This window comes from Heptranchias perlo, chromosome 25, assembly GCF_035084215.1.
Source record: "Heptranchias perlo isolate sHepPer1 chromosome 25, sHepPer1.hap1, whole genome shotgun sequence".
NCBI classification, from domain to species: Eukaryota; Metazoa; Chordata; class Chondrichthyes; order Hexanchiformes; family Hexanchidae; genus Heptranchias; species Heptranchias perlo.
The window spans coordinates 13437179-13452367 of NC_090349.1; the positions used below are offsets into that span (position 1 = coordinate 13437179).

The 15189-nt window shown below is 44.3% G+C and overlaps 1 protein-coding gene across 1 annotated transcript in view; it reads left to right on the forward strand.

Moving 5' to 3' along the window:
- LOC137342352 (uncharacterized) overlaps positions 1–11661 on the forward strand; it is a 109721-nt gene extending 98060 nt beyond the window's left edge. Inside the window, exons 5-6 of the mRNA XM_068006287.1 lie at positions 5140–5324; positions 10136–11661. Coding sequence (XP_067862388.1) covers positions 5140–5324; positions 10136–10617 — 667 coding nt within the window. The 3' untranslated portion in view covers positions 10618–11661. The remainder of the gene's footprint in view (positions 1–5139; positions 5325–10135) is intronic.
- Positions 11662–15189: the final 3528 nt, after the last annotated feature.

Consider the following 15189-nt stretch of genomic DNA (forward strand, 5'->3'; position numbering starts at 1 on the left):
TAGCAATGTGATAATGATCAGATAATTTGTTTTGGTGATGTTGGTTGAGGGATAAATATTGGCCAGGACACCAGAGAGAACTCTCCTGCTCTTTTTCAAATAGTTCCATGGGAATGTTTACATCCACCTGAGAGGGCAGACGTCTCAGCCATAAGACAACACCTCTGACAGTGCAGCACTCCCTCAGTACTGCACTGGAGTGCCAGCCTAGATTTGGTGCTCAAGTCTCTGGAGTGGGACTTGAACCCACAAACCATCTGACTCAGAGGCGAGAGTGCTGCCAACTGAGCCACAACTTAAGTATGACCAAAATGGAGGCCGCTGCAGTTTTTTTCCCGCCAACCAGCTAAACATTTAACTACGCAGCAATCAGACCGATACAGGCAGTTGACTAACAGAATGAATCCCAAGTACTAACATCAGAGGAGATATCCCAAGCACACTAACCCCCTTCCCCCTCATTCCCCAGCTAGTGTTTTTTCATAAGCTTATCTCTCCACTCCTAATGCCGGTTGAGTTGACTGAGTTCCCTTTTGAAGGGAGCAATTCATGTGTTAATTCTGCTATTTATAGCTCAGGAATTTTTATTTCGCAGATGGATGTATACACCAGGCAATTGTATTGTGCTGCCTGTTATTTTCATTAGGCTTTGTGCCTGCAGCTGTGCTGACAGCATGCATGACATTTATGATTCATTCCATCATATAATCAATCTATCTTGTGAAAGCTTTCGGAAATTCAGCAATGTTGCTGAAGGATCAGATATTTTTAGCAGTCCCTTTCAGCAATTATAGGCGAGTTCAGTGCTGTCTGAAAGTCTAATTCAGTTTCTCAAAATGCATCCCGAGCACACCCATGATGATTCATTATAAATTTAGTGCATTTTCATTTACGGAGCATATATGAATTAGAAAGTGGTTCTTGTGCTGAACTTTCATAATTGCACTTTTACTGGCATGACTGCCCAGCATGCAGCTGAACTAAGGTCGGGACTGAATTCCCTGAGCCGCTGCTTTTTTTTAAAGAGAGTGCCATTCGCCTCTGGAGGTTTAGGCGCTGGCACCATCGGACATTTTTAACACCCCCACGACAGGCAGGAGTGGGTCGGGGGTTAAATTGATAAATATGGGAATCTCAATCCCAACTCGCCATGAACGGACCTCCTTCCAGTTTAACCGTGGCGGGTTTGGGGGTGCCTGAGTAACCCGCTCTGGAGAGGCGGGTCCGTCATTGTAATATTTAAATAAGGCTCCGATCCTCAGATTTTGTGAGCCATTTGAACTTAACGGCTGTGGGCCGGGCTTCTCATGGCTCGGGAAACCCAGCAACTAAAGGGAGGCGAGGGATGCCGGATCCAGTGGGTAAGTGCTTTTCCAGCACAGTTTGTGGGTCAGGAGGAGCAGTTGTGCTTCTCCCCGGCCCCTCAAGCAAATTTTCTGCTGCGATCTGCCTCCCTCCCCGCGATCTAACGACCGCCCCCCCCCCCCCCCCCACTATTCCCCTATCTCTCCCTCACTACCTCCCTCCTGCCTGGAGTGCTCCAAGCCCCCCACCATGCCTCGATTGCCGGGGACCGTCTCCCAGCAGTCCCTGGCCAGCTGCCGGAAGGGAAAGGGAGTAAAAAAATACTAGTGAGGTCCTGCCATTAAATTTGGCAGGACCTCCACGTTCCCAGCATTTCTGGGTTTCCCAGATGCAAACACGCACCTCTGCTCCCTCCCCGTAAATATCAGGGCCTACGTAAGCACCGATAGAAACTTAAGCTCCTAGGGAAGAGCTGCACTCAAAAGGAGCAAGACCTCCACCACTTGGAAGGATGAGGGCAGTTGGCGCATTGGAACACCACCACCTCCAAGTCACACCCCATCCCGACTTGGAAATATATCGCCGTTCTTTTATCGTCGCTGGGTAAAAATCTTGGAACCTCCTACCTAACAGCACTGTGGAAGCACCTTCACCACACGGACTGCAGCAGTTCAAGAGGAAGGCCCACCACCACCTTCTCAAGGGCAACTAGGGATGGGCAATAAATGCTGGCCTCGCCAGCGACGTCCACATCCCGAGAATGAATAAAAAAATGTTGAATCAGGGCCACGGTATTCCAGTCTTTTTTCTGACCCGCACTTCCTTCGAGCGCGTTGGAAAAGAAAATCGGGCGGAGTGTAAAACCGGCTGCCGATGTGCCCAAGACGAATTTTACCCCCTGTGTGTCCCAGTAGTTCAGGTGGATGTAAAGGTCCCATGGCACTAATTGAGGAAGAGAAAAACGTTCTCTTGGCCAGCATTCCTACCTCAACAAGATCAGATTAACTGGTTATTCATCTATGTGAGATTTTGCTATGTGAAAATAGCTGTCATGTTTACCCACAGTGGCTCAGTGTTAACACGCTTGCCTCTGAGTCAGAAGGTTATGGATTCAAGTCCCACTCCAGAACATAATCTAAGCTGACACTCCAGCGGAGTGCTGCACCGTCAGAGGTGCCATCTTTTGATGAGATATCAAACCAAGGTCTCGTCTGCCCTCTCAGGCGGCCGTAAACAATCCCATGGCACTATTTAAAGAGGAACAGAGGAGTTCTTCTGATGTCCTGGCCAACATTCATCCCTCAACCAACACCACCAAAAGCAGATTATCTGGTCATTTATCTCATTGCTATTTATGGGACCTTGCTGTGTGCAAACTGGCTGCCATGTTTCTCTACATTACAACAGTGACTTCATTTGAAAAGTACTTTATTGACTGTTAAGTGCTTTGGGATGTTCTGAAGACATGAAAGGCTCTGTATAAATTTCTTTCTTTTTTCTTTCACATAACAACAGTAACTCATTCAATGTGAAATGCTTTGGGATATTTCTGAAAAATGTGATAAGGTGCTATATAAAAGAAGGCCCCTTACACTGTTTCTCTGGGGGTTCATTCTCGGACTGGCAACCAGTAGCCAGTGGTGTTCCGCAGGGGTCGGTGCTGGGTCCCCAACTCTTTACAATCTATATTAACGATTTGGAGGAGGGGACCGAGTGTAACATATCAAAGTTTGCAGATGATACAAAGATGGGAGGGAAAGTAGAGAGTGAGGAGGACATAACAAACCTACAAGGGGATATAGACAGGCTGGGTGAGTGGGTGGAGATTTGGCAGATGCAATACAATATTGGAAAATGTGAGGTTATGCACTTTGGCAGGAAAAATCAGACAGCAAGTTATTATCTTCATGGTGAGAAACTGGAAAGTACTACAGTACAAAGGGATCTGGGGGTCCAAGTGCAAGAAAATCAAAAAGTTAGTATGCAGGTGCAGCAGGTGATCAAGAAGGCCAATTGAATGTTGGCTTTTATTGCTAGGGGGATAGAATATAAAAACAGGGAGGTATTGCTGCAGTTATATAAGGTATTGGTGAGACCGCACCTGGAATACTGCATACAGTTTTGGTGTCCATACTTAAGAAAAGACATACTTGCTCTCGAGGCAGTACAAAGAAGGTTCATTCGGTTAATCCCGGGGATGGGATTAAACTCTTTTTCCATTGGGCTTAAGGGATCGCTATAACTCTCTTACTTTGTTATCTTATCGATAGTTTCACTCTACTAAGTGAAACCTTTAATTATAAGTCTGTCTTTGTTTCAGTATCATTGGTACCAATTAAAGGATGATGTATGGCCAGACATTTTCCTTTGCAGAACTAACTGTTTTCTCACACTCGTTATCAAATGATTAAAGTTCTCTAAAACTTATGAATCAATATGCAATGGCGTGTCTTTAATTAGGTTTACTGAAGTGATTAAACTGACCATTGCTTTAGGGTCAGCCTTAGTTCAACAGTTAAGTGGTCACTGCTTTTAATTTGACGTATACTTCCCTGCTCAACAAGCAAAAGCTAAAGGTTAATATTATTACAATATAAAGAAAGGTCAATAGCAGTATCGCATTAGTAGACTAATGGGATAGATTACGGGATTAGATCATTGTTCTTTCTCGCAGCCTTTAGCTCTGATGTAGCGTACACACCCAAAACGTCATAAACTGACAGATGCTGATTGACCTTCTGTTTATTTCCAGCATTTTCTGTTCTTACTTCAGATTTCCAACATTTGCAGCCTTTCCTTTATATGAGATAATAGGATTGGTTGAATTGGTTCAGTCACATATTTGAACTGTAGCAGGCTTTAAACCACCTTTGTGAAAACTCGAATTGACAAACCTTTTCTCGTTTGTTTACAAACACACGGTGGCATTAATCATGTTGAGATCTGAGACAAGCTGACAGTTGGGGGTTCTTTAATTGGCCTCCACTCTCATGGGCTAGGAGTGAGAAATCAGCCAGCATTTTAAATCCTGACAGCTATTCAGTGACTCCTGTACTTATTGGGTGATTAAAGAATTTGGCTCAACTGTCATGTGCCCATGGTCGAATAGCCTTCCAGCTCTATGAAGAATGGCTACTTGAATGAGGTAGCAGAGGGTTGCTGGTGTCTGTGGAACTGTGACCCAGAAAGAGTCAGTGTATGCAGGAGAGACGGGAGAAATGGGGAGAAGGTCACTTTCGGATATTACATCGCTTGCATATGACATCATCGTGATGATAAATAACACAATGGTCTTCTGGCCTTTCTTTTTCAGCAAACAATATTAAAAACAAATCACCAAATAATTTTTCTCAGAGACTCCGAGCCGCTGGTGGTTCTCGCAGACAGTAGGTAGCTCATCAGAAAGTGCACTTTGCCCCACATTTAGGGTTGCCAACCCTCCAGGATTGTCCTGGAGTTTTCAGGAATTGAAGATTAATCTCCAGGACACCGCTGCAAGCAACCCGGGCATTGGGACATTAAACAAAATTGTGTTTTTTTCATTTTCTTTGAACACCTCATTTATTAGTTATAAAAATATTGGTGATGGGGAAAAAAGGCTGATTCACTAACAGTCAGGATTAATCCAATTGGGTAATAAAGAGTCTGTTCCCTTCCCAATTGCCGTGGGAAGACAGTGCGCCTGGAGGATGGACCAGTGGTGGGAGTGTGGGGGTGGAGTGGTTCAAGATGGGAGGCCAATTGATGAAACCTCCAGGATTACACCCAAACAGAGTTGGCAACCTGACCTACACTCCTTTAATGTTGAACGTTCTTTTCTGTTTCTTCTCACAGAAAAACAATCACTGGAAATGCCTCCAAAGCAGAGTCATCCGGGATTTTCAAGGAGATGGCAGTTGTCTTCCTGGCTGGAATCTTTACATTTCCATTGGCCGTCGTGACTCAGTTTTTGCCTTTGTATCACATTCCGCATGACGTTTATAAAATACACACGGAGAATATCGTGATGGTGCAGTTGGGTAAGTCTGAGAAACCAGACAATTTTTGGAATTGATTTGCTTCCCACAGCCTGTCTACTTAATGATTAACTTCACCGGAGATAAAAATCATGAACTAACTGCGGCAAATTTTCACTTAATGATCCACACAGAGCAGCAAAGTTTCAGAGCAAATATAAAAACCAACCCAACTCCATAATAAATAAAGCACTGAACCACTAAAGATCCATTACTGACGTCTTTTCACCCATCTAAGAGACTGCTGAAAGCTGCAGATCGTGACTTATTGATCTGCTGCACCCGTAGACAGACAACTGTAAAGAACCATTATTGTGCTGTCAGGAACTGGATGACTATTCCGATGTTGTGTTAGAAATTTGGATCTGGTAAAGATACCTTCTCGTGTTCAGGGACTTCAGCTGCTCCCAAAAAATGTTCTGAGTCTCTTCCTTTTGTGGCAGTGACTCACATTGTCATATATCTCTACATACAATAGTGTGACCCGAGGGCAGCCCCATGTAATCTGAACCAGATATTCATGCCTTTCATACAAAAGCTTCTTCAACCTCCCCAAATCTGACCAAACACTTGGTGAGATGAGGCCAGATACAAATCGCTAAGTTGCTTTATTTCACAGTAAGGTGTTATAACCAGACTCACTTAATTGAATCCATACAACTTAATTTTGCATAATAATACAAAATAAAGAACATGCCACACTAACCCATATCAGTGGGTCATCCTCCTTAATTTAAATAACTTGGCATCTAACTGTCCTCCAGCATTTCTAATCTCTTCACCTCAACAAACCAGAGCTTTCCTTTTAGCAAATCTGGCTGGACTCACAGCGTTCCTGTTTCAATATAATTCTTCCTGTGTCCCTGTCATTCCCTTTTTATCTCACATATATTCATAGGCAGGGATTAAAGGACCAAAATGAATTTCTGATTGTTTAGTCCCTGCGGATAAACAAATTCTATTTAGCATTCTAACCACCTTTTGTCTAGGTGCCTTTTTTAAGCTTGTGAGAATATACTTTGCTTAAAAAACGCTAACAATAAAATTAACACTTTTTTTCCAAATCCTTTCTGAGGGGAAACAATCAAAAAATCCTGAAACGTGACTAAGCAGCTAGCCATTTGAATACATAGTTATAAGTTCTCTTGATGGCTCACTTGGTAAATATGCTGCCTGGTGTAGTACTGATCTAAGGTCTCAGGTCCTGGGTCCACGGCTATATTTAGTCTCATGGCTAAGAAGACTAAATATTAGCTAAAGTTTCCACTCCTGATCACAATTCAGGGATCCCTGGGTGGCAGGATTGATCATCAATGTAATGCCTCCCACTTCAAACAGCCTGTGACTCACTGTTCAGGGCGATGCAGCAAGAGTGAGCCCTTGGGTGAGACACGGGAGGGCCTGCACCACTTGTGGACTTGTATTAGTCAGTGTCCTCAGGGGAGCGGGCTTGGTGGAGGGGTGGGGGGGGGGGAGGAAGAATATTTGGCTACATGTTGCAAATCGTCGGCATCCTGGATTTGTGCAGAAGTTGGGCACTTATTGTGAGGAGGAATGAGTTAACCAGGAGCCGGCTGTCACAGCAGATAGGGCTCCTCTGCAAATGAGTATCAGTTGGCTGAATATTTGAGTAGTCAGCCGAGAAGTTGGTGAAATATTGGAATATCAGAGTTAATGTTTTCATAAGAGCTCCACTTCCAAATGCTCTTAATGTCCCTTCACAGACCTCAGTCTCATCAGCAGTGCATTGGAATTGTATGAATTACGAACCAAAGTGGGGGTCTATTGCAAAAGAACAGTACACAGCAAGTGAAAGCTATCAGTTTGCTCCCAGCTGGCCATTACATTATACAAAATCGCCACAAGTAGAAGTGGCTCTGTTCATCTTGGCTGCTGTGCTCTAGACATCACCTGTTTTACACTTGAGGGCAGATTTCAGAAGCTTTTTAGTTCAGTTTTAAAAGTCACGAGCTGTGACTCTTCCTTGGCTGGGAAGGTACGTACAGGCCAACGGTGTGAAGGGCCGGGCGGGTGGGCTGTAAGGGTGGGCTGAATATTCACCTGCCTGCAGACAGACAAAGTGGAGGTGGCAGCCACTGTCGGACCAACTCAGCTGCCTCTGCTGGCGTGGGGAAAACACATCTGGAGCTGGTTCTCCATGCAGCTGGCGGCAGCACAGCCGCCCCATTCACCTCACAACTCCGCCACCAAAATCAGGACCGTTGCTGGCCAAAGAGAAACGAAAGAAAGAACTTGTATTTATATAGCGCCTTTTACGACCTCACGATGTCCCAAAGAGCTTTACAACCAATGAAGTACTCTTTGAAGTGTAGTGACTGTTGTATTGTAGGAAACACGACAACCAATTTGAAAACAGCAAGCTCCCATACGCAGCAATGTGATAATGACCAGTTAATCTGTTTTAGTGATGTTGGTTGGGAGATAAATATTGGCCAGGACACCAGGAGAACTCCCCTGCTCTTCTTTGAACGGTGCCATGGGACCTTTTACATCCACCTGAGAGGACAGGCAGGGCCTCGATTTATTGTCTCATCCAAAAGACGGCACCTCAGACAGTGCAGCACTGGAGTGTCAGCCAGGATTGTGTGCTTAAGTCTCTGAAGTGAGACTTGAACCCGCAATCCTTCTAACTCAGAGGCGAGAGTGCTACCACTGAGCCACGGCTGACACCTCAAACTACAAGAGAACTGTAGTCTAAGAGAGACTAAAAGGTTGCTCCTTTGTTTATTCTTATGCATTTATTCTTCTCTCCCACCTCTCCTGAAGGCTCTTGCTGGAGCGCCGTTCAGTAGGCACCATCATCCCCCCTGGTATCTCATCCAAGAGACCATTCCTCATGTGTCAGCCTAGATGGTAAGGCTAGGAATTTCCTCGGAGCTGATCCTGCTTACATCACGGTAACTTCGTCGGAAGTCTGGTGGAAAACCCATTTCTGGCAAAGTTACAGTAGAGCGGGAACAGCTTTGAGGAAATTTCCGGTCGAGGTGTTGGCAGGTGATCTGACATCCACAAATGTGAGATTTCCAATAGGAATTCTCCATTCGGCATCCTTACAATTAGAGCTTCTTCCCAATACCTTTTACTCATTCTCAATGCAGGTCAATTTCTACGGACAAGCTCGCACTTCCTATGAGTTAAAATTTGACCTCAGATCTGAAGTAACTGGGATAGCTTTGCTGCAGGGTGAATTGTGAGCCCATCTATTAATGGGCTATGCACTAGAAAAACGACAGAATGCCAATGTATTTTGTAAGGATTTCTCCAAACTGGCAAAAAACTCCAAAATAAACAGACCGTTCTACTCAGGATAAAAACTAATAATGTAGATTTATTAAGAAGCATGATTATACAGGAGCAAAAATTGATCAGATTAGATATTGGCACAGTACTCAACTTTCACTGATATACTGACTGTTTTTGCATCCCACATAACAATATAGTCCTTAAAGAACTTTCTTATCCATATTTTAACGGGGAATCTATATTTTGCATGGGTTGCCAGGTCCCATCACGTTCTGGCCTGGATTTAAACGGTTAAAACATGTGAACTGATGAACTGACTGGTATATATCTCTGATAGGAGGTGCTGAACATACAGCCAACAATCAGATCAGATGTTCAAAGCCTCAATAGTCCATTGGAGATGACGATTGCCTGCCTTAGTAGGAGACCCCTGATGGAAAAGCAGTCACAAGTAGTTAGCTCGTGTCTACTAGCTTGCGTTTTTGGCATTTGTCTGACAGAGATTCCAAAATGAAGCAACTATTGTTCTGCAAAGGATGGATAATGTGGTTAGTTGATATCAAAGAGCTACTGGGACATAAGTTAAATTTAATTTTACATGATATGAAAATTCTGAGGATCTGGAACAGTGCAATTTCCTGGGGTTCCCTAAAAAGCAATCAGGAGAAGGAATATTAAGGCCCTGAAATTCCGCAGGGATTCTCCTGATCTCCCAAATGTCTCTGGGGTTCCATCTGTCTCCTGCCAAAGTTACAGGGGGAGAAAGGGAGAACCTCAATGGAATTTCAGGACCTGATTTGTCCCTTTCCCAGGCAGGGGAGCGATCGCCAATTGCAAAGACAGGGCTCAGATCAGCTAAATGACCAGGGATTGAACCTGAGACTTTCCTGAGGTGAATTCCTGAGAATTGACTACAATAATGGAATGACTAGCTGGAAGGGTCCTAACCTTGGGCCTTAGTGCAGGACTCCACCTTCACCTTTCTGTGTCTTTGTTTATCAGGCTGTGCTCTTTACATGATGTGAACTTGATGTAACCTAACTCGCACCAAGTCCCGTTCACCCATCACCCCTGTGCTTGCTGACCTATATTAGCTGCCGATCCACCAACGCCTCACATTTAAAATTCTAATCCTTGTGTTTAAATCCCTTCACGGCCTCGCTCGTCCCTATCTCTGTAACCTCCTCCAGCGCTACAACCCTCAGAGAACTCTGCACTCCTCCAACTCTGGCCTCTTGTGAATCCCCCACTCCCATCGCACCACCATGGCGGCCTTGCTTTCAACTGTCAAGGCCCTAAGTTCTGGAATTCCCTCCCTAAATCTCTGCCTCTCACCTCTCTCTCCTTCTTTAAGGCCCTCCGTAAAACATGCCTCTTTGACAAAGCTTTTGGTCACCCCTCCTAATATCTCCTTCTTTGGGTCGGTGTCATTTTTATCTGATTACGCTCCTGTGAAGCTCCTTTAATGTTTTTCTTACATTAAAGGCACTATATAAAAGCAAATTGTTCCTTTTGTAAATTTAGCTTATTTTCCTTTTTTTTATCATCAGCAATCTACATTTTCATTGTGTGGACGGCTGATCGGAATGACAGCCGGGATAATCCGAACAGAGCTGATGGTGCTTCCTGGCTGCAGCATGAAGCAGGGCAGGGGACCCTTTTCAACTACCTCTTCTTCATCTTCCTCGTCGCCTATGCCAAACCGGAGCAGCAGGTTTCTGTCGGAGTCCATGAAACCATTGGCCCCTGCAACGAATCCAAAGCTCTGATGTCTCCACTGGGGCAGACCCTGTACAGGAGCGCATACCTCTGCGCTGCTGCCTACGATGAGGGGACGTTTGACTGGCACTGCCTGCCCGAAGCCAAGCCCCCGCCGGATGGGGCAGAGTGGTACCCCATTTGTGGTACGCCTTTCCCTCTCCATGCTGAGTATATCTACACAGTGACCGCCTTTTGCCTGATTGGCATTGCCTTTTACTGGACTGTACTCAAAGGATGGGCACGATCTGCCAAGAGGATGAAATATGAATAATCGCCAGACAAAGGAGGAAATCAGCTAAGCAAATAACTGCGAGTAAATCAGTGTAGGATTGCACAGCGAGAAAGAGAATCTACTTCACTGGGAGAACTGATGTCGTATATAATATTACAGGGTGGGTTTCATTCCACATCTCAGTAGGTAAATCACATTGCTGAAAGTCCATGTCTAGAATAAAATGGCAGGCAGGATGGTTTAATGCTGCTATTTTATTATGGACGTAGACATTAGCCTGCCCACGGGAGCCAGCGGTGTGATTTTAACAGTACAGGCCTGTACAGACCTTCCCGCTGTAAGTGCCCCCACTGCTGAACCCGCCGCAATTTGTGGGTTCGGGGGAGGGGGGTCCCATTAACATGGAAGTGGCAGGCTCCTAGAATCACAGAATCAAATAGCACAGAAGGAGGCCATTTGGCCCATCGTGCCTGTGCCGGCTCTGTGAAAGAGCTATCCAATTAGTCCCACTCCCCCGCTCTTTCTCCATAGCCTTGCAAATTTTTAGCTTTTTAAGTATTTATCCAATTCCCTTTTGAAAGTTACTATTGAATCTGCTTCCATCACCCTTTCAGGCAGTGCATTCCAGATCATAATAACTCAACGCATAAAAGAAATTCTCCTAATCTTCCCCCTGCCAACTATCTTAAATCTGTGTCATCTGGTTACTGACTGTCTTGCCAGTGGAAACAGTTTCTCCCTATCTACTCAACCAAACCTCCTCATCATTTTGAACACCTCTATTAAATCTCCCCTTCTCTGCTCTAAGGAGAACAATCCCAGCTCCTGCGCCACTTTGTGTGTGAACATTGGTGATCTGAGCTGGGGAATGCCGCATACGACATTAACCCATTTATTTTAAACAGTTAAACAAACACCTCAGATACAACAGCCAACAGAAGAATGTCATCCGAACATGTGAAGCTTTCATCCTCTAATTATGCCAAAAGTAATTTCTAGGCTTATATTTTTCAGTCTTATTGAGAATACTTGCTTAGCATAAATACATATAACAATGCAGAAGCTCTACAGCAAATAAAAATTAACCACAATAAATCGAGTGCTCGACTCTCTGATAATTCATCACAATTTTGAATCAGGGCTGTCAGTCACTCAACTTTCTCAAAACGGAGTTGCTTCTCACTAGATGGCACGACGTGTAATGGTGAGGCTTTCCAACAAGGAAAAAACACTGCGATTATTACAATTTTTAGCCCATCCAGTATCTCATCTATATCTTCCTTTACTGAGACTCTGTCAGCATCTTCTTCCTTGATAAAGACAGATGGAAAGTGCTTATTTTGTACCTCGGCCATTCCCTCTGCCTCCATGAGTAGATCTCCTTATCCTGAAGATTTGCTCTGAATCCCCACCACTTTAAGCTTAACTAGTAGCCTTTGATCAGGATATCCTTGCAGTTTGTGACAAAAAGGATCAGCAAATCCCTCAGGTAGCTCATATAAATTTGTGCTCAGACTATGCGCCTCGTGTCCCAATTCACACAGTCCAGAGCTGGTGCCATTTGCTGACACTGAGCTCCACTATCTCTCGAGGGGCTTTGAATCCCCAGAGGTGCCAGTCTTTGAATGATGACTCAGGGTTAATAAAAGTCATGACTTCCCCCCCCCCATCCCTTCCAACAGTGACAGAAGATACATGTCAACGTCACCTTGTCTTACAAAAAAATAGAACAGAGTCCGGAGATGCCACACCCCTTGGTATCTGCGCAGTACTCAGTGGGAAGAGGATTAAGGGAAAATCATTTAATTTCTATCCTCCTGGGCCTGGGCCGTGAGCAGTAATAGACTGGCCTTGCATCCCTGGACAGATCGATAACTGCCTCAGCTGCTGCTCCCTATCAATTTCAGCCTGGAAACGACTACTTTCTGCAGGCCTGCTGTGCTGAATGTTCCAGTTTAATTATAATTATTTTTTCAGAAATATCGGATGGCGATTGAAAACGTCACTTGCTACACAACAAGGGCAGAATTCATAAATCATGAATGGGACTGTTTCTAAATCTCTGGAGATCTGCCATTTGCACAGATGATGGGGGGAATTTTTCAAGTCGCTACCCCCCCCCTTGCCTAAAAATGGGGCGCAAGCAGGACCAGATTGGCGGGCAGCGTTAAAGGGCCAACTTACTGCCAGTTTTCTTCCCGTTCCAATTTTTGGGCAGATTGGAATCCCTGGTGGAAACAAGGGGCCTCATCAATAAATGCAAACAGGGTCAAGTGAGTTAGTTACAACCCCCGACACTATTTTCATCTCTGGCCTTGTTGTGACCACCGGCTCCTGCTACCACCCTCCAAACATGGACTGTAGAAGTCGGCAGGCATCCATTTTGACCGTTCTTTAAATGGATCCTTAGCTGCTGTGAGGGGAGGCCAGAAATGGGTTTGACACTAATTGTTACTGCAGTCGCTTGTGTCTTCCACTATTTAATCTCCTTGCTACAAAAAAAATGTTCCCTGCTGCTCAAAATTGCTGCTCCGTTTCATGCCCGACACTTCTGCCCCTCCCCTTTAAAGTACTTAAAAACTGCGCGCCCTGCAGGGTTTCCCGCCCCTGGATCGGCAAGCATTCTACAGGGAGCACGTTTCACACTGGCAGCTCACCGAATTAACATAAATGAAATGTCCATTATTTAAGAAGGGTAGGAGAGGTAAACGAGGAAATTATAGGCCTATTGGTCGAACGTATGTTGTGGGAAGTTACTAGAATCTGTTATTAGGGACAGAGTGACTGAGCACCTGGACAAATATGAACTGATCAGAGAGAGTCAACATGGATCTGTAAAGAATAAGTCATGACTCACAAACCTAGTTGAATTTTTTGAGGATGTAACTAAAGTGGTAAATAAGGGAGTGTCTACGGATGTTATTTATATGGACTTCCAGAAAGCATTCGATAAGGTTCCACACAAAAGACTGTTAATAAAAATGAAAGTGCATAGAATTGGAGGTAATCCATTGACATGGGTAGGGAATTGGTTAGGAGGTAGGAGACAGGGATAATGGGTATGTACTCAAATTGGCAGGATGTGACTAGTGGTGTCCCCCAGGGATCTGTACTGGGGCCTCAGCTTTTGGCTATATTTATAAACGAGTTAGATGAAGGAATAGAGAGCCGTAAATTCAAGTTTCCTGATGACACTAAGTTAGGTGGTCAGTAAGTAGTGTAGATGGGAGCAGAAAGTTGCAAAGGGACATTGATAAATTAAATGAGTGGGCAAAACTGGTAGATGGAGTTCAATGTGGGGAAGTGAGAGGTCATCCACTTTGGACCTAAGAAATATAGATCAAAGTATTTTCTAAATGCTGAGAAGCTAGGAACTTTGGAGGAGCAGAGAGATTTAGGGGTCCAAGTACAGAAATCACTAAAAGCTAGTGCACAAAAAATAATTAAAAAGGCTAATGGAATGTTGGCCTTTATCTCAAGGGGCTGGAATACAAAGGGGTGGAAATTATGTTACAGTTATATAACTTTCTGGTTAGACCCCATTTAGAGTACTGCATTCAGTTCTAGGCATCTCACCTCAGGAAGGATATATTGGCATTGGAGGGGGTGCAATGCAGATTCACCAGAATGATACTGAGACTAAAAGGGTTAAATTATGAGGACAGGTTGCATAGAGTAGGCTTGTATTCCCTTGAGTATAGAAGATACTTAAATTATGAGGACAGGTTGCATAGATTAAACTTGTATTCTCTTGAGTATAGAAAATATTTAAATTGATCTAAGAGCATTAAAACATAAGAAATAGGAGCAGGAGTAGGCCATATGGCCCCTCAAGCCTGCTCCGCCATTCAATAAGATCATGGCTGATCTTCGACCTCAACTCCAAATTCCCGCCTGATTCCCTTGAGTCCAAAAATCTATCGATCTCAGTCTTGAATATAGTCAACAACTGAGCATCGACAGCCCTCTGGGGTAGAGAATTCCAAATATTCACAACCCTCTGAGTGAAGAAATTCCTCTTCGTCTCAGTCCAAATGTTCAACTCCTTATCCTGAGATGATGTCCCCTAGTTCTTGACTCTCCAGCCAGGGGAAACATCCTCTCAGCATTTACCCTGTCAAGCCCTCTTAGAATCTTACATGTTTCAATCACCTCTCATTCTTCTAAACTCCGGAGAGTATAGGCCCATTCTACTCAATCTTTCCTCATAGGACAACCCTCTCATCCCAGGAATCAATCTAGTGAACCTTCATTGCACTGCCTCTAAGGCAAGTATATCCTTTCTTAGGTAAGGAGATCAAAACTGTACACAGTACTCCAGGAGTGGTCTCAAAGCCCTGTACAATTGCAGCAAGACATCCTTACTATTGTACTCCAAACCCCTTGCAATAAAGGCCAACATACCATTTGCCTTCCTTATTGCTTGCTGTACCTGCATGCTAACTTTCTGTGTTTCGTGTACGAGGACACCCAAGTCTCTCTGAACACCAGCGTTTAATAGTTTCTCACCATTTAAAAAATATTCTGTTTTTCTTTTCTTCCTACCTAAGTGAATAACCTCACATTTCCCCACATTATACTCCATCTGCCACCTTCTTGCCCACTCACTTA